This window comes from Oncorhynchus kisutch, linkage group LG16, assembly GCF_002021735.2.
Source record: "Oncorhynchus kisutch isolate 150728-3 linkage group LG16, Okis_V2, whole genome shotgun sequence".
NCBI classification, from domain to species: domain Eukaryota; kingdom Metazoa; phylum Chordata; class Actinopteri; order Salmoniformes; family Salmonidae; genus Oncorhynchus; species Oncorhynchus kisutch.
This window is the reverse complement of record NC_034189.2, coordinates 44,847,391-44,874,525: the sequence shown is the minus strand read 5'-3', so window position 1 is coordinate 44,874,525 and position 27,135 is coordinate 44,847,391. Positions and strand designations below refer to the sequence as shown.

The 27,135-nt window shown below is 42.6% G+C and overlaps 3 protein-coding genes across 3 annotated transcripts in view; 1 reads left to right on the top strand and 2 right to left on the bottom strand.

Annotated features, from left to right (window-relative positions):
* LOC109879434 (collagen alpha-1(XXVIII) chain-like) overlaps positions 1–2,147 on the bottom strand; it is a 38,556-nt gene extending 36,409 nt beyond the window's left edge. The window contains exon 1 of the mRNA XM_020471606.2: positions 107–2,147. The gene's annotated coding sequence lies outside the window, so the exon portion shown is untranslated. The remainder of the gene's footprint in view (positions 1–106) is intronic.
* A 4,038-nt stretch (positions 2,148–6,185) lies between these two features.
* On the top strand, positions 6,186–12,066 carry LOC109879410 (ATP synthase subunit beta, mitochondrial). The gene is made up of 9 exons (XM_020471589.2): positions 6,186–6,385; positions 8,448–8,621; positions 8,811–8,985; positions 9,172–9,293; positions 9,381–9,565; positions 10,141–10,422; positions 10,555–10,767; positions 11,115–11,316; positions 11,630–12,066. The coding sequence occupies exons 1-9, from the start codon at positions 6,283–6,285 to the stop codon at positions 11,725–11,727; spliced, it is 1,554 nt and encodes a 517-aa protein (XP_020327178.1). The 5' UTR covers positions 6,186–6,282; the 3' UTR covers positions 11,728–12,066.
* A 2,813-nt stretch (positions 12,067–14,879) lies between these two features.
* Positions 14,880–19,363, bottom strand: LOC109879426 (retinol dehydrogenase 7-like). Its single transcript, XM_020471598.2, has 5 exons — positions 19,252–19,363; positions 16,527–16,841; positions 15,890–16,148; positions 15,527–15,690; positions 14,880–15,300 (listed from the first exon to the last, which is right to left on the bottom strand). Exons 2-5 carry the CDS (start codon positions 16,837–16,839, stop codon positions 15,077–15,079), a joined length of 960 nt encoding a protein of 319 aa, XP_020327187.1. The 5' UTR covers positions 16,840–16,841; positions 19,252–19,363; the 3' UTR covers positions 14,880–15,076.
* Between the last annotated feature and the right edge of the window lie 7,772 nt (positions 19,364–27,135).

Here is a 27,135-nt window from a genome sequence, read left to right as displayed (position 1 = left end):
AACTTGTGTCACATGAAAATCTGCACACCAACACAGAGGTGCAAAAGTCCACCATTTCTGAGACCCATAACCTGTATCATTGTAACTTGATCCTGCACATACTCACAATACAGTGCTGCAGGCTCAGGTCTCCAATATACTCAGTTCAGTGTTCAGGATTGGGAAAGATGCACATGAGAGAAAGAGAGAATCAGAGGGAGCAAGAGAAGCAGAGGAAAAAATAAGACAGTTTCAAGTGTTGTTCAGGTTAAGTTCCACTTAGACTCCTGCTCTTGTCCTGCTCCTGTGATGGTGTCAGTCTGCAGGATGGGAGCTGGTCAGGTCAAGTAGGATGTCTGCAGTACGGCAGCAGTGAGTAGAGGGTCTGTGGAGGTCTGTGCTCTGGTTCACACTGGGTTTCCTGAGGTTTCTTTAGCTGCAGCCATCCTCACACAGACACAGTGAGTACAGTAGAGGCAGAACCAGCCCCCTTTCACTCACAGCCACTCCATGTTTGGAGAAGGGCGGGGCAAGGAGCTCTCGCGGGGCAGGGCTAAGCTGGGGTAAAGTGTAGGGGTGAAATGTTATTTTTATAATAGTTTTTTTTATTTTTTATAAATGGAGTTTGGGATGGCACCTCCGGGCTGTAATAGCAAAGATCCAATTTATTAAGACTATAGTTGTAATCAGTTTATGGGCCTTTGTCCGTTCTTGTTTGTTGCCTCGTATCTTTTACTATTATCCACTGGTGACCAGGGTAAATACCCATTTCTGCCCCATTTTGCCCTGATGTCTCATTCTGGAAATAATAGCTTCCGGAAGCCTCACCCACAGAACAAAGCAAAGCTTTTTGTAAGGAGACTGGTAGTGATTTACTTCTAGAGCTCTAGGCAGCGCACTTTGCTAGCACAATTTTCCATGATTCACATTCATATGAAGGCACTAGTCTTTGGCTGCAGCTGCAGGGGGTGAGGCAAGACTATAAAACTGTTTAGAAGATTAGCTGTAGCTGCTCCTCCAGAGAATTTAGCACTCCAACAATCAGTTTCAGTTCACAATACCCTGTTCACCTTGTCTTTATGGATTGGCATTTTTTAAAGAGGAAAATATTTTTTTAAACTTTTGATTCACTCCACTCTGAGTAAAAAAAAATCTGGAATATAGAGCTCATGCAAAGGTAGTGAAAATCCATACGCATTTCCCTGGCCGCCAGACTTCTGGCCGCCAGACTTCTGGCCGCCAGAAGGAGAATCATGCAGCTCTGCTCCAGCTGTGCACTTGGTGGTGACAGCGTGTTTTTTTTTTTATAGCTCACAGTATTCCAAACCTGGAGGCAGAAAGCAATCAGAGGTGAGCTGCCACGCAAGAATGCCGTCATGAGAAATAGGCCTGCTCAAATCTGGTTCAGATACCGTCCCCTTTCATGGGGAGACAAGTAAAACATGGTGAGGATCGCTCTAACACTTCCTATATGGTGCTGATCAGCCCAAAGGAATCTCTGCACAGTTCAATTCAACCATCTAGAAACTATAATGTTTCACGGTTTGGTTCATTTCAAGTTGCATTCATGCTTAATGACAAGATGGTGATCTGACGTCTTTTCCCAGTGTGATGTACATATCGTGTGGTGAATGTACACATGTGCAGTGAATTGAAAAGGAGTTTTTCAAGGATATAAATTCAGCTTTTCCTGATAGCTGATGACATCATTTTAACATAAAGTCGAGCAGCCAGGTGGTTAAAAATCATCAATCCATAGCATCTCTGCAGCACATTCTCAACCAACACTTAATGCAATTCACAATGTGCTTGCAATCTGTAGAGTTGGTGTTCTCTTGGATTTCCTAGCAGGTTAGGACTTAGTGTAGGGATGTCCCATGGATCCCGGATAGCACTAACCAATCCAGAACATGTCTGTGGAAGGTCAAAGGTCTCCTGTAGATCGTCTCCCATCAAAGTGGTCATGTCACGGACTGTCATGAAACGCAGTACAAGCTGCTTTCATTATGATGAATGGCCCGAGGTGTCGGCTGAAATCGCCTCGAACATGGGTGTGAAGAGCATGAAACAGCCGGTGAAGGATTTCCAGAGAGGTGTGGCAAACATATGATTTATAAAGGGTTACAAACGGTTAGTTATCCATTTATAGATACCAGATAATATGCCAAATACCAGATAGAAAGTTCCATAGAAAACACAAGGCCTCTGAAAATAATGAACACCTGCTCTTTCAATTAAATAGACTGACCAGGTGAATCCAGGTGAAAGCTATGATCCCTTATTGATGTCACTTGTTAAATCCACTTCAATCAGTGTAAATGAGGAGGAGACTGGTTAAAGAAGTATTTTTAAGCCTTGAGACAATTGAGACATTGAGACAATTAAGTGCCTTTGAACGGGGTATGGTAGTAGGTGCCAGGTGCACTGGTTTGTGTCAAGAACTGCCACTCTGCTGGGCTTTTCACACCCAACAGTTTCCCGTGTGTATCAAGAATGGTCCACCACCCAAAGGACACCCAGAAAACTTGGCACAACTGTGGGAAACATTGGTGTCAACATGAACCAGCATCCCTGTGGAATACTTTTGATTTCTTATAGAGCCCACGCCCCGATGAACTGAGGTATAGAGTGTGTATGTCTTTCTTAACCAGACAAAACCATCTTAAGAATGTTGAAAAGCCTGACTCATGTGTCGACAAAGCCTGAGGAGACAGGGGCATGGAAATCATTACCACAGTACTTCAGTAACATTCATCCATTTTCATAGTTAAGGACAGGTGAATCTTTATTTGGAAGTTGGTGTGACAAGCTGGCCGATACCTTATCTAAAAGGCTTAAAAGAAGAACTGAGAAATAAATAGTTATAAAAGTACTTATTAACTGCAGACTTAAAGTAAGTCTGGTGGCTAAAATCAATGGCTCTTCCACACAGTCAGGAAACACACCTTTTCAAGAAAACACAGGCCCCGATTAAACATTACTACAGGATCTTGTGCCGATTAGCCACTCCCACAAATGAGGCAATACAATATAACAGGAAAAGTTTGGAGATTATAGAAAGTGCAGGTTATGGATGAAATTAATTATGAATCAAAACAGAAAATAACACTGCAACACAATAATTTACAGTTTAAAAACGGCAATAAATACCTTTAATCCCTATATTAAAATAAATTGTCCATAGTGAAGGCTCTCCTTCACAGTTGGCATGTAGCCTACTTCACTTCCCATTACAGGATATTCCATCTATTACATTACTGGGATTCTAACACTGGTTGGTAGCATTCATTACCACACTTAATTCCACGTTTCAACAAAAGAGAGGATGAAGATAGAGATGAAGCACCAAAATGTATAGTGCAGCCCCACACTCTAGTGGAAAGATAGTGTATGTGCTGAAATCGTGCTTGTGTACACAGTGTTCTAAACACTGGGTGTGGAGCTCTGTACAATGCCTTTGGAAAGTAGTCAGACACCAGGACTTTATCCAGATTTTAGGTTACAGCCTTATTCTAAAATTTATTAAATTGTTTCCCCCCCTCAATACCCTATAATGACAAAGCAAAAACTAATTTAGACATTTTTGCTCATTTATATATTTTTTGAAATATCACATTTACATAAGTATTCAGACCCTTTACTCAGTACGTTGAAGCACTTTTGGCAGCAATTACAGCCTCGATTCTTCTTGGGTATGACGCTACAAGCTTGGCACACCTGTATTCAGGGAGTTTCTCCCATTCTTCTCTGCAGATCCTCTCAAGCTCTGTCAGGTTGGTTGGGGAGTGTTGCTACACAGCTATTTTCAGGTCTCTCCAGAGAATCAAGTCAAATTTATATAGCCCTTTGTACGTCAGCTGATATCTCAAAGTGCTGTACAGAAACCCAGTCTAAAACCCCAAACAGCAAGCAATGCAGGTGTAGAAGCATGGTGGCTAGGAAAAACTCACTAGAAAAGGCCAAAACATAGGTTGAAACCTAGAGAGGAACCAGGCTATGAGGGGTGGCCAGTTCTCTTCTGTCTGTGCCGGGTGGAGATTATAACAGAACATGGCCAAGATGTTCAAATGTTCATAAATGACCAGCATGGTCAAATAATAATAATCACAGGCAGAACAGTTGAAACTGGAGCAGCAGCACAGCCAGGTGGACTGGGGACAGCAAGGAGTCATCATGCCAGGTAGTCCTGAGGCATGGTCCTAGGGCTCAGGTCCTCCGAGAGAGAGAAATTAGAGAATTAGAGAGAGCATACTTAAAATACACACAGGACACCGGATAAGACAGGAGAAGTACTCCAGATATAACAAACTGACCCTAGCCCCCCGACACAAACTACTGCAGCATAAATACTGGAGGCTGAGACAGGAGGGGTCACGAGACACAGTGGCCCCATCCGATGATACCCCCTGGACAGGGCCAAACAGGAAGGATATAACCCCACCCACTTTGCCAAAGCACAGCCCCCACACCACTAGAGGGATATCTTCAACCACCAACTTACCATCCTGAGACAAGGCTGAGTATAGCCCACAAAGATCTCCGCCACGGCACAACCCAAGGGGGGGGGGGCGCCAACCCAGACAGGAAAATCACATCAGTGATTCAACCCACTCAAGTGACACACCCCTCCTAGGGACGGAAAGAGCACCAGTGAGCCAGCGACTCAGCCCCTGTAATAGGGTTCGAGGCAGAGAATCCCAGTGGAAAGAGGGGAACCGGCCAGGCAGAGACAGCAAGGGCGGTTCGTTGCTCCAGAGCCTTTCCGTTCACCTTCACGCTCCTGGGCCAGAGAAGTTTGATTGGTTTAAAGTCCGGGCTCTGGCTGGGACACTCAAGGACATGCAGAGACTTGTCCCAAAGGGACTCCTGTGTTGTCCTGTTGGAAGGAGAACCGTCACCCCAGTCTGAGGTCCTGACCGCTCTGGACAAGGATTTCTGTACTTTGTTCCAGTCATCTTTGCATCGATCCTGATTAGTCTCACAGTCCCTGAAGAACACCCCCACATTATGATGCTGCCACCACACTTCACTGTAGAGATGGTGCCAGGTTTCCTCCAGATGTGACACTTGGAATTCAGGCTAAAGAGTTTAATCTTGGTTTCAGACCAGAGAATCTTGTTTCTCATGGTCTGAGAGTCCTTAGATGCCTTTTGGCAAACTCCAAGTGGGCTGTCATATGCCTTTTACTTTGGAGTGGCTTCTGACCGGCCACTCTACCATAAAGCCCTTATTGTTGGAGTGCTGTAGGGATGGTTGTCCTTCTGGAAGGTTCTCCCATCTCCACAGAGGAACTCTGGAGCTCGGTCAGAGTGACCATCAGGTTTTTGATCACCTCCCTGACCAAGGCCCTTCTCCCCACCGATTGCTCAGTTTGGCCGGGCGGCCAGCTCTAGGAAAAGTGTTGGTGGTTCCAAACTTCTTCCATTTAAGAATGATGGAGGCTACTGTGTTCTTGAGGACCTTCAATGCTGCAGAATCTTTTGGTACCCTTCCCCGGAAATGTGCCGCGACACAATCACGTCTCGGCGCACTACGGACAATTTCTTCAACCTCATGGCTTGGTTTTTGCTCTGACATGCTCTGTCAACTGTGGGACCTAATATAGACAGGTGTGTGCCTTTTAATATCCAATCAAATGAATTTACTCCAATCAAGTTGTAGAAACATTTAAAGGATGATCTATGGAAACAGGATACACCTGAGCTCAATTTTTGAGTCTCATAGCAAAGGGTTTGAATAAAATATTTCAGTTTTTTATTTGTAATAAATTTGCAAAAATGTCTAAAAACTTGTTTTCGCTTTGTCTTTATGGGGTATTGTGCGTAGATTGCTGAAGATTTAAAAAAAAATCCATTTTAGAATAAGGCTATAATGTAACAAAATGTGGGAAAAGTCAAGGGGTCTGAATAGTTTCCAAAGGTAATGTATGTTTGTGTGTTGCTGTGTTTTGGGGAGATGGATATTCACTTACTGCATTACACACACACACACACACACACACACACACGCACACACACCTATAGTGACCTTGAGTTTGAATGTTGTTATCTAGGTTGTTAGAACATTGTACATGATTATTCTTACTGAATTGACATGATACGTGATTTGTAATGTTGCGAAGACAATTACAAGTGTTGTAGTATGACAGTAATATGTGGAAGTAGCAATCAATGCTAAATAAATCACGAAGTGCGCCTGCTCAGTTTGGCCCTGGAGTTGCGCGCACGCTCTGTTCAGCTCCGCGGTCATTCATTATAAAGGCACAAGTCGTTTCGTCTCTTTCCACCTTCAGCCATTTTGACAATGTTAGGAGCTGTGGGACGCTGCTGCACCGGGGCTCTCCAGGCACTTAAGCCCGGGGTCCAGCCCCTGAAGGCCCTCGTTGGCTCTCCATCTGTCCTTGGACGTAAGTTTTGCAAGCATATTACAGAGGTAGCTAATCCATTGTAAAAACCGTTTGGAACAGAACTGGTATTAGGCTAACTGCTAGTCAACTTTAGCCCAAAGCAAAACGCTGGCTTTCTTCAGTGTAGCAGGCCTCACATTTTTTACCATGCTTAATTTCTCGTCTACTAGTTTAATGTTGAACGTGGAACTTACGCCATGCATTCGATTTAGTAGTTATATTAATGTGACTTAAGAACATATAGCTGAGTGACATGATTTTTGTGTAAATTGAAATGACCTTTGTATGACATGAGGTTTGGAGGCTTGCGCTAGCGAGTCCATACTGTGGCTAGTTAGCCAGCCAACGTCAAGTGTCATTCAATTACTAAATGAATCACTGTCGGTGTTATTTCGTAGTCAAATAGTTTATAACGAGTATAAATTTGATTTCAAAATATTTTTCTTAACTAGCAGTTCGACTTCTTCACACGTTGTCTGGTTAATGTACCGTTACAGTAGTTTGCTAGCCATCTGACAACTAGCTAGGGTTCACTTATTATGCGAAGTTACAGAAATAGCAATGTCACCTTAGTAATTCGGTTGGCTTGACATGTGTCGGTCTTCGAAGGTATTAGTTTTCTAATAATTTAACTGCTGAGCTGTAGCATTTCTCCTGCACAACATGGCCGAAAATACTTGACATTGAGTTTGCTTCGGTGTTTCAGACCTCCCAACATGCACCAATTTTGCGTACCAACTACGCAATTCTCTGTCAGGTACGACATCCGAGTTAAAAGTACCCAGAAATGAATAGGGCCTGAATTTTATTTTATTTAACTTTTCATCAAATTAATCCACTGAGTAAATTTAACGTCCAGATTCTCGAGTTGCAACACAGACATGTAACGGAGTTTGTCTACGGACATGGCGATTAATACATCATTATTCGACGTAGCCCCTCCTGTTTGTTGTGATGCTGAGTTTGCCAACTGTCAGCTGTACGTAAACACATGGACAAATCCCTTTTCGACTCCGTGTTGTGGAAACGTAAACACATTGTTTCAAGCTAACGTTAAGCGAACATAAGATGGACATTCAGTGGGCTCTGAAGTGCCAGCAGTTCACTCGCATTTGTTAGTGAGAAATTTAAATGCAAATACGAAAAATAACTGGTCTCAATTGTGCGAGTGATACATTTAATTATGCGTCCCATTAGTTGTATTTCCACGTAATATTACGCGGATCACGCAACCTCATAGACTAACTGTAATTATGATCCGCGCCACAAATTTTTATTTTTTTATATAATCAAAAATAAATAAGCATCTAAGCATTACATGGAGTCGGGAGTTTAGAAAACTGCGGGATTAAGAATGAGTGTCCGTTATCAGCTATAGAGGCAATGCTTCTAAAATGCCTTTGCACTAGATTTGAGGTTCTCAATTTCGAAAATCTGAAATGATGTATGTGCTGCAAAGAAATAGGCTGAAACACTGGCCTCTTCTAGCGAACAGCGTTCAGATTCCCTTTGTGCTAGCCTACTTAAGCTTTGTGTAGCCAGTTTGCGGTCTGTATTCTTATGGACAATATGTATATTTGATGCTCAGCTTCAGACATTTGTTATCATATCAGTTAATGGGTTTTTATCGTGGGTAAGACTTTTGTACCTAATTTGTTTCATTTAACAAACTCTGAGAATCAAGGCCTTTTGTGTTTCTAGTTAGTGACTTTTACCATGTGTAAATGGAATGCTGTCAAAAATATTCCAACATTTTTAGGCATAATTTGGTACAATTCTATAATTGTAGTACTCAGGAAAGGAAAGAACTCCAATTCGGGGTGTGTTATGCATGTTAGTTGAATCTCAAATTTGCTGCCTGTGTCTGGTACTCTAAAAAGTTGGACAGGGTTGGCAGGTCTGGTGTTTTCCCTTGTGCACATGGCTAACTACACAGGTGATGTTACATTTCCAACTCCTTGCATTGTGTAGGCTAGGTTGGCATGGGTCAGCAGACATGGCATATTATTGATATTTCACTCACAACAAGGTCATACGGTTTTTGGTCAATGCACTTTTACAGGTAGAGACTACGTTGCACCTGCTGCTGCTGCCGCCTTTGCCCATGGAAGGATCGTAGCAGTCATCGGTGCCGTCGTCGACGTCCAGTTTGATGAGGGCCTCCCACCCATCCTCAATGCACTGGAAGTTGCTGGTCGTGAGTCCAGGCTAGTGCTGGAGGTGGCACAACATCTTGGTAAATCATTTGACCTGCATTTAGAGGCAGCCTAATTTGTGTAGAACTGTCTTTCTTTTAAGCCAATAATTTGGCAGAGATCAGGATTTGTCTATTTGTGTAAACACAGCCATTGTTTGCAAAGGCATTGTACCAACATTGCATAATCAATAACAGCTTATTGGGATAATTTGTTATGTTGACTTTCAGGTGAGAACACTGTGCGTACCATTGCCATGGATGGTACAGAAGGTCTTGTCCGTGGACAGAAGGTTGTGGACACTGGCGATCCCATCAGAATCCCAGTTGGTCCTGAGACCCTGGGCAGAATCATGAACGTCATTGGGGAGCCCATTGACGAGAGGGGACCCATCTCCACTAAGCAGTAAGCACTTTGTCTATCAGCCAATTTATAGTTTTAGATATGGCAATCACAATATTTACATCCATATTCAATTATTTTAATGTATGACTACTAGAATTGTCTCGACTCTGAATGATACACAATTGGAAATTGCTTGTTCAAAGTGAAGTGTTGGCTCTGATTATACCTTTTTTTGTTGTTGATTAGGACAGCAGCCATCCATGCTGAGGCCCCGGAGTTCACTGACATGAGTGTGGAGCAGGAGATCCTGGTAACTGGCATCAAGGTGGTAGATCTGCTGGCTCCCTATGCCAAGGGAGGCAAAATCGGTACGTGGGACAACCAACATCCTCATTCATTTTTTTGCAATTAGCTAATTAAAGTTTAATGACAGTAAGTTGCTTTCCTTTCTATAGGTCTGTTTGGTGGTGCTGGTGTGGGCAAGACTGTGTTGATCATGGAGCTGATTAACAACGTGGCCAAGGCCCATGGTGGTTACTCTGTGTTTGCCGGTGTGGGAGAGCGTACCCGCGAGGGAAATGACTTGTACCATGAGATGATTGAGTCGGGTGTCATCAACCTGAAGGACGACACCTCCAAGGTGACCAACTGGTTACATTTGACAGTCATAAGCAGGAGCCTCTAAGGAGTCTTATACAGATTGATGGTATTTAAAGCTGTCACAGGGGAAAAATATCCCCCAGTTGAATGTCAAAATATAAGGTGCAATATACAGGAATTGCTCTGACATTTCCTGGTTGCATAAATCCAAAGTCAGGTTTCCCAAAAAGTTACATATTCTGCCTTTTAAGTAGCATATCACCAGTCTGGAAAGTTGCCCTCATTACCCACTTGACTTTATGTTCACATCAGCTTTACCCTTCGAACACACCGACAGCGTCATTGCATTTTGGTACACCAGAATTGCATTCATTTCCATTGAAATGCTATGTTTCCTTGCAGAGGTAGTTGTGTTCGGTGTGGTACATACGCTGGATTTATAGAATGTGTGCGTAGACTGCTTGACAGAAAGGGGCGCAAAGGTGAATTTTGTATACATATCCAGATGATGCTGTGTACTATTTTGTGCAATAACTGTTGATGTGCGATGTGTCAGTTTCTATTATGGGTTGACCTAGATGTATTCTCTAACTGCCCTCTCCTCCAAACCCCTAGGTAGCACTGGTGTATGGACAAATGAACGAGCCCCCAGGTGCCCGTGCCCGTGTGGCTCTGACTGGTCTGACCGTGGCTGAGTATTTCCGTGACCAGGAGGGTCAGGATGTGCTGCTCTTCATCGACAACATCTTCCGCTTCACCCAGGCTGGCTCCGAGGTGTCTGCTCTGCTGGGTCGAATCCCCTCCGCTGTGGGTTACCAGCCCACCCTTGCCACTGACATGGGTACCATGCAGGAGAGAATCACCACCACCAAGAAGGGTTCCATCACCTCTGTGCAGGTAAGCTGGATTTCAAGCAGCATAGGCCTGTTGGAGGGCCATGCTAACATGGCAGTCTGTAGTACCCAATAGTCTGACATTGCTTCAAGACTGAAATGCTACTTGTCACTGTAACAACCTGTCTTCTCTAAGGCAATCTATGTGCCAGCTGATGATTTGACTGATCCTGCCCCTGCCACCACCTTCGCTCACTTGGACGCCACCACGGTGTTGTCCCGTGCTATCGCTGAGCTGGGTATCTATCCCGCTGTGGATCCCCTGGATTCCACCTCCCGTATCATGGACCCCAACATTGTCGGCGCCGAGCACTATGACGTTGCTCGTGGCGTGCAGAAGATCCTCCAGGTTAGTGTCTTATAGCCCCCCAGTGTATCGGTCACCCCAACCATTGAGTTTATTTATTTTTTAAACGGACAGTGCACATTACTTTGTTTCATTAGAAGTGCTGGATTTAGCCACCTGGCAAATTTTAACTGCACACACTGGCAGGTTATTAAACCATTCCCATGACAATGAGCACATGCAGAGCGATGTAGGACAAGCAACACGTAGCATGCAGACAGAGCAATAACAATGGCGTAAAATGCTTAAAAGCAACAGCGTTACACACCTCACAAGCTACAGACATGGAAAGCGGCAGTATACAGCTTCTAATAATGAATGACATTATGCCTACAACTCTCGCCTCTCAGGACTACAAGTCCCTGCAGGATATCATTGCCATCCTGGGTATGGATGAGTTGTCTGAGGAGGACAAGCTGATTGTGTCTCGCGCCCGCAAGATCCAGCGTTTCCTGTCCCAGCCTTTCCAGGTGGCGGAGGTCTTCACTGGTCACGCTGGCAAGCTGGTGCCACTCAAAGAGACCATCAGTGGCTTCCAGAGCATTCTAAATGGTACGTAGTACTTGTAATTAGGTTTAAAGATACTCTGCGATATGACGTAGATACGCAAAGTTTAAAGCTTGGTAGGTCAATTTTTGCAACTACTAAGTGTTGGAGGCATGAGGTTCAACTTTGCTGTGTTGGTGCTGTGGCTCCCATGTAACCGAGTCAAATCATGCACAGTCTTGCAACTTGCTTATCGCAATATCTGCAGTGCTGCTATTGGCAACATTTCAGTCAGTCTACCTTTAAACTTATGAATTTCCTTGGTGTTGTCTGTGAAATTCTGATTGTCTTGAGCTAAGTGGTCATTCTTTCCCTCCAGGTGAGTACGATGCCCTGCCCGAACAAGCTTTCTACATGGTCGGACCCATTGAGGAGGTGGTTGAGAAGGCTGCACAGATGGCTAAGGATCTCGCATAAGTTCATCTGAGGGGAGGAGGGAGAAAAGCAAAACAACACAGGGTTGTGTAGAAGGCGCACTTGATTTGTAAGAATGTCACATGCAACAAATATCTGTATTGTCATCCCAAAAAAGTTATATTTAATGTTTCCAATGAAAGATGGAATAAAGATCTGTCTTGACAATTTGGTTTGGTCTCGACTATATTTTGTAGCATTTTTTAATGTTGCAATGCTATTCTGGTCTGGGTGCTGTCAGACTGGTTGTAAAATGTCATCCTACAGCACTGATCCACTAGATGGTGTTCAAAGGCTTTGTACAATGCTTGAGTGAATAAATAAAATGGCTGTTAAAGTTGAGGGGAGTTTGTCATTCCTTGCACAAAGTGCAGTGATCTATTTGTAAGATGCTTTTTAGACCAGCATGTGATGCATTTTAAGACCTACAGTAACTATAAAATGCTGGCTGTCTGTTGGCTTACTGCTGAGACAAGCCATGTTGACAAAGGTGCTATATGCAGAAATCATTGCCATTAGCTGGTTGCTAATAGTTTGCCTAATTTAATTTGTGACAAGCCATGTAGAGAATCATTGTACCCTCAAACCGGTGTGAAACCTCGTTCAACCAAGTTGTTTGCTGCTGGTCTCCCATGACTCAAATGGGAAAGATGTTCTGCTTTTTAGACAGGCTTTCAATGAGTAATGGATCCATATAACTAAATTGATTGGGTTGCTCAAGTTAAATAGAGCTGTGATGTTTTCAAAAACAAACTAGACAGCACTAACATGCAATCCAGATTCCTACCACAGCTGCAATTGTAAAGGCCATCTGGCATACGTTCTGATACTAGGCAACTTTTCTTTGCAGCTACATTTTGAAAAGTGAGTGGAGGACAAGTTTGAACTCGCTAGCCCTGCTGAGCAGAGAAATGGTCGTGGACATGTTTAATGTACAGTACCAGTTAAAAGTTTGGACCCCTACTGAATGGTTATTTTGACTATTTTCTACATTGTAGAATAATGAAGATATAACTATGGACTCGTTTTTTTTAACCTTTATTTAACCAGGCAAGTTAAGAACACATTCTTATTTTCAATGAAGGCCTGGGAACAGTGGGTTAACTGCCTGTTCAGGGGCAGAACGACAGATTTGTACCTTGTCAGCTCGGGGGTTTTAACTCGCAACCTTCCGGTTACTAGCCCAATGCTCTAACCACTAGGCTACGCTGCCACCCCTGTAACCAAAGTGAAATGTCTTGTCTTTGAGATTCTTCAAAGTAGACAGCCTTTGCTTTGACTGCTTTACACAGTCTTGGCATTCTCTCAACCAACTTCATGATGTCACCTGGAATGCATTTAAATTAACAGGTGTGCCTTGTTAATTTGTGCAATGTCTTTAATGCGTTTGAGCCAATCTGTTGCGTTGACAAGGTTGGGGTGGTATATAGATGGTCTTTTACCAAATAGGACTAAGTCTGTATTAAAGAACCGCTCAAATAAGCAAAGAGAAACGACAGTCCATTACTTTAGGACATGGTCAGTCAATCTGGAAATTTCAAGTACATTGAAGTTTCAAATGCAGTAGCAAAAACCATCAAGCACTAGGAAACTGGATCTCGTGAGGACTGCCACAGGAAAGGAAGACCCAGAGTTACCTTTGCTACAGAGTATCATTTCATTAGTTATCAGACTCAAAAATTGCCGCCCAAGTAAATGCTTCACAGATTAACAGACACGTCTCAACATCAACTGTTCAAAGGCGACTGCGTGAATCAGGCTTTCATGGTTGAATTGCTGCAGAGAAACCACTGCAAAAGGACACCAATAAGATGACTTGTCTGGACCAAGAAACACGAGCAAGGGAAATCTGAAATCTTTGAAATTGAAATTGTCCTTGGGCAGATGAGTCCACATTTGAGATTTTTGGTTCCAACTGCAGTGCCTTTGTGAGATGCAAAGTAGGTGAACGGATGATCTCCGCATGTGTGGTTCCACTGAAGCATGGAGGTGGTGTGAGGCTGCTTTGCATGTGATAGTCGGTGATTTATTTAAAATTCAAGGCACACTTAACCAGCATGGCTACCACAGCATCTGGTTTGCGCTTAGTGGGACTATCATTTGTTTTTCAATAAGACAATGACCCAAAACATACTTCCAGGCTGTGTAAGGGCTATTTGACCAAAGAGAGTGTTGGAGGGCAGATGACCTGATGATCAGATGACCTGGCCTTCACAATAACCCAACCTCAACCCAATTGAGATAGTTTGGGATGAGTTGAACCGCAAAGTGAAGGAAAAGCAGACAAGTGCTCAGCGTATGTGGGAACTCTATAACGACTGTTGGAAAAGCATTCCAGGTGATTCTGGTTGAGAGAATGCCAAGAGTATGCAAAGCTGTCATTGAGTCAAAGGGTGGCTACTTTGAAGATTCTAAAATATATTTTGATTTAACACTTTTTTGCTTACTACATTATTCAATTTCATAGTTTTGATGTATTCTCTATTCTAGAATGTAGAAAATCATCAAAATAAAGAAAAACCCTTGAATGAGTAGGTGTGTCCAAACTTTGGACTGGTACTGTATGTATTTAAGGTAGAAATCTGACATGGGCTGCAAGATCGAAATAAGTGTGTAAATCTTTCATAGACGTACTTATCTTCTACCAATATTTACATTTTTTACAGAATTTAATATTTCATTCCTGAACGTAGAGGTATTTGAATCATAGCGGCTAATAATATCAGTGAAGTTGAAAGATTCTGAATGATTCAAAGCTTGTAAACTTCCTTTTTGGTCAATTATTGCAGGTTAACCTTCAACATACCAATATCAGCACACCAAGGACAAAGACTGTCAAACCTTGACCTTAATCCCCATTTATCTTGTAACGTTCTCAAAGACCAACCCAACACTGCCCATGTCATACTGGCCAGAGATGGAAGAGGAAGTGAGACATCCCACTAATTTTCTGTTTCAATGGAAGTCAATGAATTAAGTAGACCAGACCCAGCTGCGATTGAATTGGTGTCCATGGTAGAGCCACTCCCTTAAGTAAACTGTAACTGATTTATTTTCTCCAATGATGAACGGCCTGAGTGAACTGTCTTCAGTTTCACCACTATCTTTGATACTGGCGTAGAGAATGCACTGAATAAAAGAGGGCAAACAAGTGGTACCAAATAGCAATTATGGAATTTATTTTTTTGTCAGAGATTAAACCATGTCTGTAGCAAAGCTTACATCATACTGTATTTCGGCCTGCACACCGTAGGATACAAAAAGTGTTTTATACATTGAAGACAAGCAGTAGCACAGCACAATAAAGTATTTGTTCTGACAGTATATAAACACTGGCAATCTTACATCAGCCTTAGTAGACAGCCTTGGCTGGAATGATGGCTTTCTTGAGCAGTAGCCAGTCAGCGAACCTGGTTGGCATGTAGGACATAGGGATCCAGAAGAACTTGGCGTCCCACCCTGGCGAGTAACGGGTGCGAGGACGGACTGCAGCGACAGCGTGCTCCATACAGCTCACCACCTTCATCAGGTCGGCGTCGGACATCTTGTCAAGCTTCTCCCTCATCCTCAACTCCACTAGAAGGGACAGGGAAGGTTTGTCTTTAGCTATTCAAGATGGCCACTTACACTAGAACATTGGGGTGAATAATGCTTTCTGAATAGATCAAATCCTTTGCAAGACTGATGTCACAGAGGGCAGACAGAATTAAAAAACAGCCACATTTTGCATAGAAATGTATAGAAAACATTTGTGCAAATTAATACATTCCAGAATGTAGGAAAATAAAACTTTTATATTTACCCTTGTCCAAATAATCATGTCCATAATCATCTCTGACTTCTTGTGGCATCTTCTCCCACAGCTGCTTGAAGCTTTTCCCCAGGACTATCCAGTCGGTCATGGTGGTCTTGAAAAAGCCTGGCTCAATGCAGAGGACTTTGACTCCGAAAGGTACCATGTTTCTCCTGAAAAACAAGGTAGTTTACAAAATTTCCTCTGATATGTTACAGATTTTTATAGTTTCATTCGCTGAAGTCAAACAGTCAAAGTTGTATTGCTTATGGTTCACCATTGCTAGATGACTGAATGTATGTAAAAAATTTAAAAAACAATTAAAACACGGATGAAAAATATGGCATGGATAGGATAATGTTCTTGTTTCACCTGAGACTGTCATTGAAGGCCTCGACTCCAAACTTAGACACAGTGTAAGGTCCTCCACCTGGACTGATCCTGCCGAACACACTGGCTACGTTGACCACGCGACCCCTGGCCTTCTTGATGAGGGGCAGCACACTCAGGGTGACTGCGATGACCCCGTTCAGGTTCACGTCCAGCATGGACTTGTAGTCATCAATGGTCAGCCAATCACATGGGGCCGAGGGCATGGCCACACCTGCGTTGTTCACCACAGCCCACAGGCCTAGAAGGTGACAGGTCATTAGGTAGCTCTATGAACATGCATTATTTCACATAAGGACAAAGATACCGGCACTCGGGCCTCCCGGGTGGCGCAGTGGTCTAAGGCAGTGCTAGCTGTGCCACCAGAGACTCTGGGTTCGAGCCCAGGCTCTGTCGCAGCCAGCCGCGACCGGGAGGTCCATGGGACGACGCACAATTGGCCTAGCGTTGTCCGGGTTAGGCCGGTAGGGATATCCTTGTCTCATCGCGCACTAGCAACTTCTGGCACTCAACATGAATGTCAACACATGTAACTGAACTGGTAATATTGCATAATTTGACTGGAAACAAATGATGATGATAGGACTGTTTCATTTTCAATATAAACACAGACACTCACCCCTAGCCCCAACTTTGTCTTTAATTAAAGCAGCTGCTTTGTCGACGCTCTCGTTCTTTTTGACATCCAGGTGGAGGGTGGTGAATCTGCCTGAACAAGCCTTCCTCAGATCTTCCTCTCCCTTCTCTGTGAAGCAGGATGCGATCACACAGAAACCCAGCTCGTCCAGATGTCTGGCCAGTAGGTTGCCGAAACCAGAGTCACACCCCGTGATGTAGACATATTTGTCTCCTTTGCCTGGGACTCTTGGGATCTCCCGGAACCAGCGGTACAGGTAGTAAAACACCACCAGTCCAAGCAGGTACAGAAACATGTCTGGGGACAGGATGAGACAGACAGCCTTTTAATAAGTTGTCTCTAGTTTATTAACATTTTAAGCTAAAGTTTCTGATCTGTTGTGTCAGCCACATTGTATAAAACAGTTTTTTAGATGCTACTGGTTGTATTCATTTGGGATCTATCGCATCCCACAACTGTCCCAGACTATGTTTGGAATATTTATTTCTCACACAGAATTGAATAGTCAACTTTTGTTCTATGGGGGATAGTAGACTGACATAGGCTAGTGATTTTGCTGTTCGTTAGGCCTACTCATCTTGTTGGCTGATGAAAAGTAAATGTGATCAGTTCTTCCAATATCTTCAATATGCAACACGGAATTGGATAAGGATGCACACAGTTGCATCCCCAAACAGTTGCATCCCCAAACAGTTGCATCCCCAATGGGTCTGTTTTAACTTGTAGCCTGTGGATTGCGCAGCACTCGGGGAGAAGGGCACAACACAGCACTCTGGGCTGCAAAATGCATGGATTCTTTAGGGTGCATTACGGCCACAAAGGGGATGCTGCCGTTAAAATCGAGGCATTATCAAGTGCTTGTCAAATTGTGAATGAGCCACTATTGGAGTGTGTACAGATGCAAAAAAACTAAGCAGAGCTCATGCCTTTCAAGCGACTTTTTTCAAATCATCATTAGAGTCTCGTGATGCAGCCTTCCAATAAATTAAAAATCAAAACAAATACCCCAACATTTATAGAACTACTAAAGTTACATTAATAACTTTAAATTAAGCATATAGGACTACCTATTTCTTTGTTAACCGCTCAACACAGAATAGCCGCCGCATGTGCGCACTCCCTCAAATCGTTTGGAAAAAATATTCATATTTTATTCAGCTTTGTTCAATTGTATTCTTCATAATATAAAATAATGCCATTGAATTATAAGCTAATCTTATCTGCTAAATAAACTAGTGTAGCCCACAGCCATTTGGCATAGCCACATCAAGACAACTCAGAGTATGCTATTCTTTTCTTCTGAAATATACTATAATTTTCTTCATATCATGCTTTTTTAGACCTGTTTAAAGTAAATAATGGATTTATTGTGAAAGTCAAGGCTACATTCAGTGGTGTAAAGTACTTAAGTAAAAATACGTTAAAGTACTACTTAAGTTTTTTGGGGTATCTATACTTTCCTATTTTTGATGACTTTTACTTTACTACATTCCTGAATAAAATCATGTACTTTTTACTCCATACATTTTCCTTGACACCCAAAAGTACTCGTTACATTTTTAATGCTTAGCAGGACAGTACAATTGTATAATTCACGCACTTAAGAGAAAATCCCTGGTCATCCCTACTGCTTCTGATCTGACAGACTCACTAAACACAAATGCTTTGTTTCTATATTATGTCTGAGTGTTGGAGTGTACTCCTGGCTATCCGTACATTTAAAAAACAAGATAATCGTGCTATCTGGTTTGCTTAATATAAGGAATTTGAAATTATTTATACTTTTACTTTTGATACTTAAATATATTTTAGCAAATACATTTACTTTTCATACTTAAGTATTTTTAAAACACAAATACTATTTTACTTTACTCAAGTAGGATTGTACTGGGTGACTCACTTTTTCTTGAGTCATTTTCTATTAAGCCCCACCCACCATTCCTCAGTGTACCAAACAAAGTGCTTGGGCCATCACAGCAAGTTACAGAAATATGCACATTACACAATATGCGGTTAGACATACATCAAGTGGAATGATAGGATCTGCCTTTTACAGTTCATCAGTAATATGCGTCTTGTAACAGTAGCTTATAGTAATAACGTTATTGTAGCTATACAGTCCGTAGCTGGAACAGAACAAGGATCAACAGTTATTATGTGCCTGTTTCAACGTGTACTCTTGTGCAGTTGCTCTTTGTAAATTATCCACTACAAAATGAGCCAATCTCTTGCCAAAATGTCCTTAAAACCACAACTAACAAATACTATTGAAAATGTGGTTCAAATAAACTGGAAGGAATCTGTGCAACACTCCTGCATTTCTATTTGAGTGTAATCTCATGTTATATGCAAGTTCTCGGTGTTTCAACTAACACAACATGTGCAGTCAGGGCGTTGACAGAAGTGAAAATCCAATGAAACCATAGCAAATTACTTTTTTACTATTGAAGAAAAAAACACTGCAAGCAGGATTATATAGTGACGAGTTGGCCTAAAGAATGTCCAACTATTGTCATTAATGCCTTTTCATTGATTAAAAAAAATATATTATTCGTGAGAGCTGTCAAACTCTCAATTTCAATAACATGAATGCGCACTGCCCATCACATAATAATAAATATTTGTTCGATAAATTATAATAGATTGCCTATCCTCAACTTCTGCATGTTCAAGAAGACTACAGTCTGGTGGAATATTGAAGTCTTACCAGTCGAAAATGTTCCACGCCAGCGCAACAAAAGTAGCAGTTTTCATAAACTACTCAAGACCAAACTCTGCACAAGGACTCTGCACAAGGACGTCACATGTCTAGTTCTGACCAATCGGAGCCAAGTTATGTTATTAGAATTAATTAGGTCAAAAATGATTTGATTCCACCTCCTTTGACAGGAACTTGAAACCATTTAACATTCTCTTGACTTCAATATGGAAGGAATATGAAATTATTCCTTTATCCATATTTCATCAATGTCTAATAGATGACTTAAAAAAAAAATTTGGCCTACCTATTACATTGCATATTAAATCCCAATATAATTAATACAAATATGATTTTTTACAGAAAATGTGTTTTACATTTTAAAATATGGTTGTCATGGATTATCATTTCAAATATACTGAACAAATATATGAACGAAACATGTAAAGTGTTCATCCCATGTTTCCTGACTTGAAATCAAAGATAACAGAAATGTTTCATATTTACAAAAAGCTAATTTATCTCAAATTTTGTGCACTCATTTGTTTATACTAACTCAATGATCACTAGATGGCGGCAAATATTTGTAGGCTATTGAAAACGGGCGTTATTAATAATGTAAATACTTCCTGCTCATCCTAATTTGAGCCAGTTTGTTACAGCAGGAAAAGGATCCTGCAGCAACAGGAAATGTTCATTATTATGTGGATTATAATTAATGGACATTTTTGGGGGGGTTGATACATTTTTCGTATGGGAAAATCAAGACTCACATTTCATAGTGGAATTTACAATCTTCAGAAGCCTTTTTATACCTCAAATACACTACAAGTTTTACATTTCCTGGAAAGTTCTCCTGCAACAGGGTGCTCAAATTTAGATCCTACATCGGTACATTCATTGACCCCAACCAAAATAATTATCTATCACCTTATCTACCACTCTGTTAATTTCATAAAATAGGTTTTTAATTGACAGATTATGCTACATTAATTGATGAACTACTATAGACATAGTTCTGATCTAGGCAAGCTGTATTAGTAGTCAGTAAACACGACTATCTGCCAATCAATTTTAATAGTCATAGTTTAGCTACAGTAGAGCAAGAACAATGCTTGCAGTGGCCTGTAATGATCTGCAAAGTGAATTGTCATAATGTTGCTATAATAGGCAACACTACTACTTTGGGAGTTAATCATTACGTAACAAACTGTTTGCTTATTTGGGCATGATCCAATGAGCATGTTTCCAGAACCTTTTCTTCACGTGTCAGTAGCCTTCACAAGCGTGTCACAGCCCCAGGGGCACACAGGCCTATTCACCTGCTTCCCAATGGGGAGGGAAAACATACCATTTACAGTTACAATTCACAAACAAAAAGGAAAATTGGTTTGAGTTAAAGTACTACTCATGGAATAAGGTTGTGGGCTCAAATTGGAAGTGCTGTTGCTTGTTAGTAATGGCTTCCCAACCCCATGAAAGCAAGTAAAAGCAACAAAACATCCCAGTTAGGAGAGAACCTGTTATGACAAGACTGCTAAAATGCAAATGCAACAGAAATATAATCATTTCAGACAGATCATATCGGTTTGTTTAGGACTGAAGAGGACAGCAGCCCGGAGGGAGATGACGTGGAAGGTGTTTGACTTAGCTTCAACTCTTGGAAAGTATCCTGTCTCCACACACTGTTTGTGTTCACATGTAGAAGGGTCGATAAACTGTAATTGTCACGTTCTGACCTTTATTTCCTTTGTTTTGTCATTATTTAGTATGGTCAGGGCGTGAGTTGGGTGGGCAGTCTATGTTTGTTTTTCTATGATTTGGGTATTTCTATGTTTCGGCCTAGTATGGTTCTCAATCAGAGGCAGGTGTCATTAGTTGTCTCTGATTGAGAATCATACTTAGGTAGCCTGGGTGTCACTGTGTGTTTGTGGGTGATTGTTCCTGTCTCTGTCTCTGCACCAGATAGGACTGTTTAGGTTTTCCATGTTTACCGTTTTGTAGTGTTCATGTGTACATTTACATATTAAAAGAACCATGGACACTTACCACGCCGCATATTGGTCCTCTGATCCTTTTCGCCTCTCCTCTTCGGAAGAAGAGGAGGAAATCCCTGACAGAAATATCTATAGAGGTCATCAATGTGATATGATGAATGTGTAACACTGAGCCCAATCATCGATGGCTGTCTTATAGATTTTGCCATAGTCTTTGATCACTTAAAAAAAAAATGCTAGAACAGTTCTTTAACAAAAGTAGGCGTACCTCAGATTGTGATGGTGATTGTGACTTAATATCATTACTTGTTATATATTCTTGAAAATGATTAGCTGACGTTCTCATAACATCCATTTAGCCCTAATTTATGAAAAACACATATACCATGAGTGCAATTGCAAGTGTAAAACCCTGATTCCTTTTCATTGCAAGGAGAGCTTTGTAGTAAAGGGTCTGGATTGGTTTTTGTACCATGCTCTCGCATACTCTTTACATAGCTGGATTATCGGCCCCTTGGGCAGTACGAACCGACAGGACACTTACCTCTAAACACGATCGTATGACCCCAAGTTCCAGCCTGGACCTGGCTTGCACGTGGTGCAGAGGGCCTCAGCGTCTTCCAGCCCACAGCCACCCTATCAGTCTACTCTTTACCCACTATCAGTGACCACCTGCCATCTCTACAGACACACATTGGTGGCACCAGGCTGTCAGGTGGACTCGGCTGCACATGTCTTAGTACGGACTGGAGACCATTACTGTACTGTACAATTGGATCGACTATAATGTAAAGAAGCAGAATCCAACAAGGGTTTTAGTGCAAAGAGGAGATAAGTCGTTTTTTATTGGATTTGGGAAACAACAAGTTGGTAGGTATCTCAGTGATAATACAATACATTTCAAATGGGATGTATTTTGGCTTTGTAATTCATTTTTATTATATATCTTTCCTCTTATAAATGTATTGTAGACAGTCCAGGATGCCTGCTGGATCAGTGAAATTACACAGCATCAAAAAGCTGGGAGAAGAAAACAATGGTTTTGATGAAGGTACACCTGCATTAATATGATTATGTTCAATGCATCGTTTTGATGTCATTTTCCTGACATAAACAGTGCTTTCAAAAAGTATAATATTTCTCTATCAATACCTCCTTTGGCGCATTATGTTCAGAAATCCACAGGCTCGAGCGGTCACGCCATCGCAGACGAAAATTCCAAATTGTATCCGTAATGATCGAGGAAACATTTCAAATGTTTTTTTATAATCAATCCTCAGGTTGTTTTTACAATATATAATAGTAATAGTAAAACGCTGCTGGCACCCAGCCATACAATGAAGCGATGTGAACTTTCTCTGTCATTTTTCAAAATAAAAGCCTGAAACTATGTCTAAAGACTGTTCGCTCCAGAACTTTTGTGTAATTTCAGCAAGTAGTTTTGAAAGTAGTGCTTACAAGCCAAAACGGGTCCCTGCTTTTTGTGTACTACATCATCCAATTAGTATATGTTACGTCCTGCAAAAAAAATCACAGTTGTTTGTTGGAATTCGTGTGATATGTTACGAATCCAATTCGTACGATATGTTACGATTTTGTCGTGCTTAAGATCCCAGATTGCATCTTTAACCCTCTATCCCTTTCTCTCTCTCTCCCAGGTATGACAAGAACCTGATCTCAGCTCAGCGTTGGGGCATCAGGAAGGGCCTGATCATGGGCTTCTTCACAGGCTACATGTGTTTTATCATCTTCCTGTGTTAAGCCCTGGGATTTTGGTACGGATCCAGCCTAGTGGTGGACACACAGGAGTACAGCCCGGAACACTGTTACAGGTACTATTTTGTAACCATACAGCCAACCATGAAGTATACTTTATAAAGAGTCCGTAAGTAGTTCAGCTATAGACTGTGAATCAAATTTCTTTGGTTTTTGATTTAATAATAATCACCTCATCTGTCCTGTGTCTTGTCTGTCATCGCAGGTTTTCTTTGGTGTGCTGATAGCAGCCCTGAACTTAGGGCAGGCATCTCCATGTCTGGAGGCATTTGCTGCAGGAAGAGAAGTTGCTACCATCATCTTTGAGACCATCGACAAGGTGGGAATCTCAACATTGTTGGAGAATTTCATTGAGCGTTCAATTTACTTTGTGTGCACGCACACTTTAAACAGCCCTGGTGGTTAATACTGCCATTTGTCTGGCTGTGTCACTGCGCCTAGGGGTCGGACATCGACTGCCTCTCAGAAGCAGGGTACAAACTGGACAAGGTCAAAGGGGACATTGAGTTCCATAACGTCACCTTTTCACTACCCATCCAGACCCGAAGTAATATAACGACGACATGCATCTGATTATTGTGTCGCATGGCGATCGTGGAATATTTCCGTAAAGATGCAGTCTGTAATTTGTTTTGTGCCGTGTCAGATCCTGGACCAGCTGAGTGTAGCAGTGAATTCTGGCTAGACGACCGCCTTTGTGAGGCCCAGTGGAGCGAGTAAGAGTACTGCCGTGCAGCTCATCCAACGATTCTACGACCCGAAGGAGGGCATGGTAAGTTATCTTCCATTACATAAACTCAGAAAAAAAAGAAATGTCCCTTTTTCAGGACCCTGTCTTTCAAAGATAATTAGTAAAAATCCAAATAACTTCACAGATCTTCATTGTAAAGTTTTAAAAACTGTTTCCCATGTTTGTTCAATGAACCATAAACAATGAATGAACATGCACCTGTGGAATGGTCGTTAAGACACTAACTGCTTACAGACTGTAGGCAATTAAGGTCACAGTTATGAAAACATAGGACACTAAAAAGGCATTTCTACGGACTCTGAAAAACACCAGAAGAAAGATGCCCAGGGTCCCTGCTCAGGGTCCCTGAACGTGCCTTAGGCATTCAGCAAGGAGGCATGAGGACTGCAGATGTGGCCAGGGCAATAAATGGCAATGTCCGTACTGTGAGATGCCTAAGACAGCACTACAGAGAGACAGGACGGACAGCTGATCTGACTCGCAGTGGCATACCACGTGTAACAACACCTGCAGAGGATTGGTACATCCAAACATCACACCTGCGGGACAGGTACAGGATGGCAACAACAATTGCCAGTGTTACACCAGGAACGCACAACCCTCCATCAGTGCTCAGACTGTCTGTGATAGGCCGAGAGAGGCTGGCCTGAGGGCTTGTAGGCCTGTTGTAAGGCAGGTCCTCACCAGACATCACCGGCAACAATGTCGCCTATAGGCACAAACCCACCGTCGCTGGACCATACAGGACTGGCACAAAGTGCTCTTCACTGACGAGTCAGGGTTTTGTCTCACCAGGGGTGATGGTCGGATTCACATTTATCGTCGAAGGAATGAGTGTTACACCGAGGCCTGTGCTCTGGAGCGGGATCGAGGTGGAGGGTCCGTCATGGTCTGGGACGGTGTGTCACAGCATCATCGGACTGAGCTTGTTGTCATTGCAGGCAATCTCAGTGCTGTGCGTTACAGGGAAGACATCCTCCTTCCTCATGTGGTACCCTTCCTGCAGGCTCATCTTGACATGACCCTCCAGCATGACAATGCCACCAGCCATACTGCTCGTTCTGTGCGTGATTTCCTGCATGACAGGAATGTCAGTTCTGCCATGGCCAGTGAAGAGCCCGGAGCCCGGTAACATCTCACAGCAAGAACTGGCAAATCTGGTGCAGTCCATGTGGAGGAGATGCACTGCAGTACTTAATCCAGCTGTTGGCCACACCAGATACTGACTGTTACTTTTGATGTTAGTCACATGTGTGTGGAACTTGTTCTGTTTATGTCTCAGTTGTTGAATCTTGTTATGTTCATACAAATATTTACACATGTTAAGTTTGCTGAAAATAAACTCAGTTGACAATGCCGAGTTTATATTTAACGTGATGTAACACATTAGTAAAATAATGCTACCTCTATCAATACAAAAGTGCACTTCCACTAAAGTGTATCATTGAGAGAGTCTTTAGAGGAAATAGTGTAGAGACATTTGAAATATCCCATTTTTCTCCCTCCCTCCCATCCTCTCTTTCTCCTTGTTTATGCCTTGTCTCAGGTGACCTTGGATGGCCATGACATCAGAGGCCTGAACATCCAATGGCTACGTTCGTTGATGGGCATCGTGGAGCAGGAGCCCGTGCTGTTCGCCACAACCATCGGCGAGAATGTCCGCTACGGTCATCATCCATGCTGGAGGACATCATCCATGCCACCAAAGAGGCTAATGCCTACAACTTTATATTGGGCCTACCACAGGTGAGGTTGACATCATTTAGCGTGCTACACACTGAGGGCTAGTGTAACTGGTGTGAAATGGCTAGGTAAATTTGACACGCTGTTGGGAGAGGGCAGAGGTCAGATGAGCGGCGGTCAGAAGCAGCGTATCGCCATCGCCCGGGCCCTGGTCAGGAACCCCCGGATCCTACTGCTGGACATGGCCACCTCCACTCTGGACAATGAGAGTGAGGCTGTGGTACAGGAGGCTCTGGACAAAGTGGGTGGATGCGTCCCAAATAGCACCCTCTTCCCTAAATAAAGCAGGAAGTGACCAGGAAGTGTCTCTGCTAGGATCAATTAATTAGAGTAATAATAGTTAGGATAACTCTGATAACTCTGATAACTCTCCGTGCTTCTACACCTGCATTGCTTGCTGTTTGGGGTTTTAGGCTGGGTTTCTGTACAGCACTTTGAGATATCAGCTGATGTACGAAGGGCTATATAAATAAATTTGATTTGATTTGATTTGATGATAGATTGTGTTTTCGTATCATCTTTCATACAACAGGATCAGACCTAAGTACATGACAAATGGTAGAAAAACAACCATGAAAATAACCATATTTACAGTAGCCAGGTAGGATAACGGTCTCGTGTTTATCTTCTATAAGGTACGCAATGGCCACACCACCATCTCCATAGCCCATCATCTGTCCACCATTAAGAACGCGGACGTGATCGTGGGCTACGAGCATGGGCGGGCGGTGGAGAGGGGCAAGCATGATGAGCTGCTGGAGAGGAAGGGTGTTTACTTCACTCTGGTCACCCTACAAAGCCAAGGAGACAAGACTGGAAGGCCAGATAGAGTAGGTCCCTATGAGATCAATGCATCCCCATCCTCTGCCAAAATTCTAAAGTTGACTTGAACGCACTTTTGTCAACATAAAAAGTATTAAGAACATTTTTAACAAAACATTTCTTCTAACATTTTGTGTAATAACCTCCCTCCTTTTGCCTGTGTCAGTGCGGGCAACGACGAGCCAGAGCAGAAGAATCTATCCAGGGAGATGGAGATGTTGGTGCGTACCTTATAGAAGATACAGGGCCAGTCTCAGGAACTGTAGAACTACATATCTCATGATGCACTTCACATCCTTTTCACAAGGCCTCACTCACATCTGGTTTCATTGTAATCCGACACACATCTGGGTGAAGCATGGCAGACATTTTGTGCCAGAATACTGACTGATGATGCCATTTTGTATCTTGGTAGTGCATTGACATGTGCAGAGCCTCTATCAGGAAGAGGACCCGCTCACAGCTGTCTAACCTCATTCCAGAAGCAGAATCCTTTGTATCTCAGGCAGATGCGGGCAAGGTCTGTGTGTGTGTGTGTGTGTGTGTGTGTGTGTGTGTGTGTGTGTGTGTGTGTGTGTGTGTGTGTGTGTGTGTGTGTGTGTGTGTGTGAAGGAGGTTGGTATGGAAGTCATCAACAGGGTTAAACGGGGGTTACTTACTACTTACCCTTTCCAGGTAATCTACAGTTTACACGTGTGCATTTGTTAGATATGTATCCACAGTCCATACACATGTGTATGTGTCCAGAGTGCCTTTGTAGAGGAGGTGGAGGAGCATGTTGAGCCTGCTCCAGTGACCAGGATC

Bases quoted from the DNA above. Each gene is read 5' to 3' on its own strand.
- LOC109879410 (XM_020471589.2), top strand. From the start codon at position 6,283: ATGTTAGGAGCTGTGGGACGCTGCTGCACCGGGGCTCTCCAGGCACTT. The intron at 6,386-8,447 runs GTAAGTTTTGCA...GCACTTTTACAG, and splicing joins CTCTCCATCTGTCCTTGGAC to GTAGAGACTACGTTGCACCT. The intron at 10,768-11,114 runs GTTAGTGTCTTA...CTCGCCTCTCAG, and splicing joins GCGTGCAGAAGATCCTCCAG to GACTACAAGTCCCTGCAGGA.
- LOC109879426 (XM_020471598.2), bottom strand. From the start codon at position 16,839: ATGTTTCTGTACCTGCTTGGACTGGTGGTGTTTTACTACCTGTACCGC. The intron at 16,149-16,526 runs GTGAGTGTCTGT...GTCACCTTCTAG, and splicing joins AGACAAAGTTGGGGCTAGGG to GCCTGTGGGCTGTGGTGAAC. The intron at 15,691-15,889 runs GTGAAACAAGAA...CTTGTTTTTCAG, and splicing joins GCCTTCAATGACAGTCTCAG to GAGAAACATGGTACCTTTCG.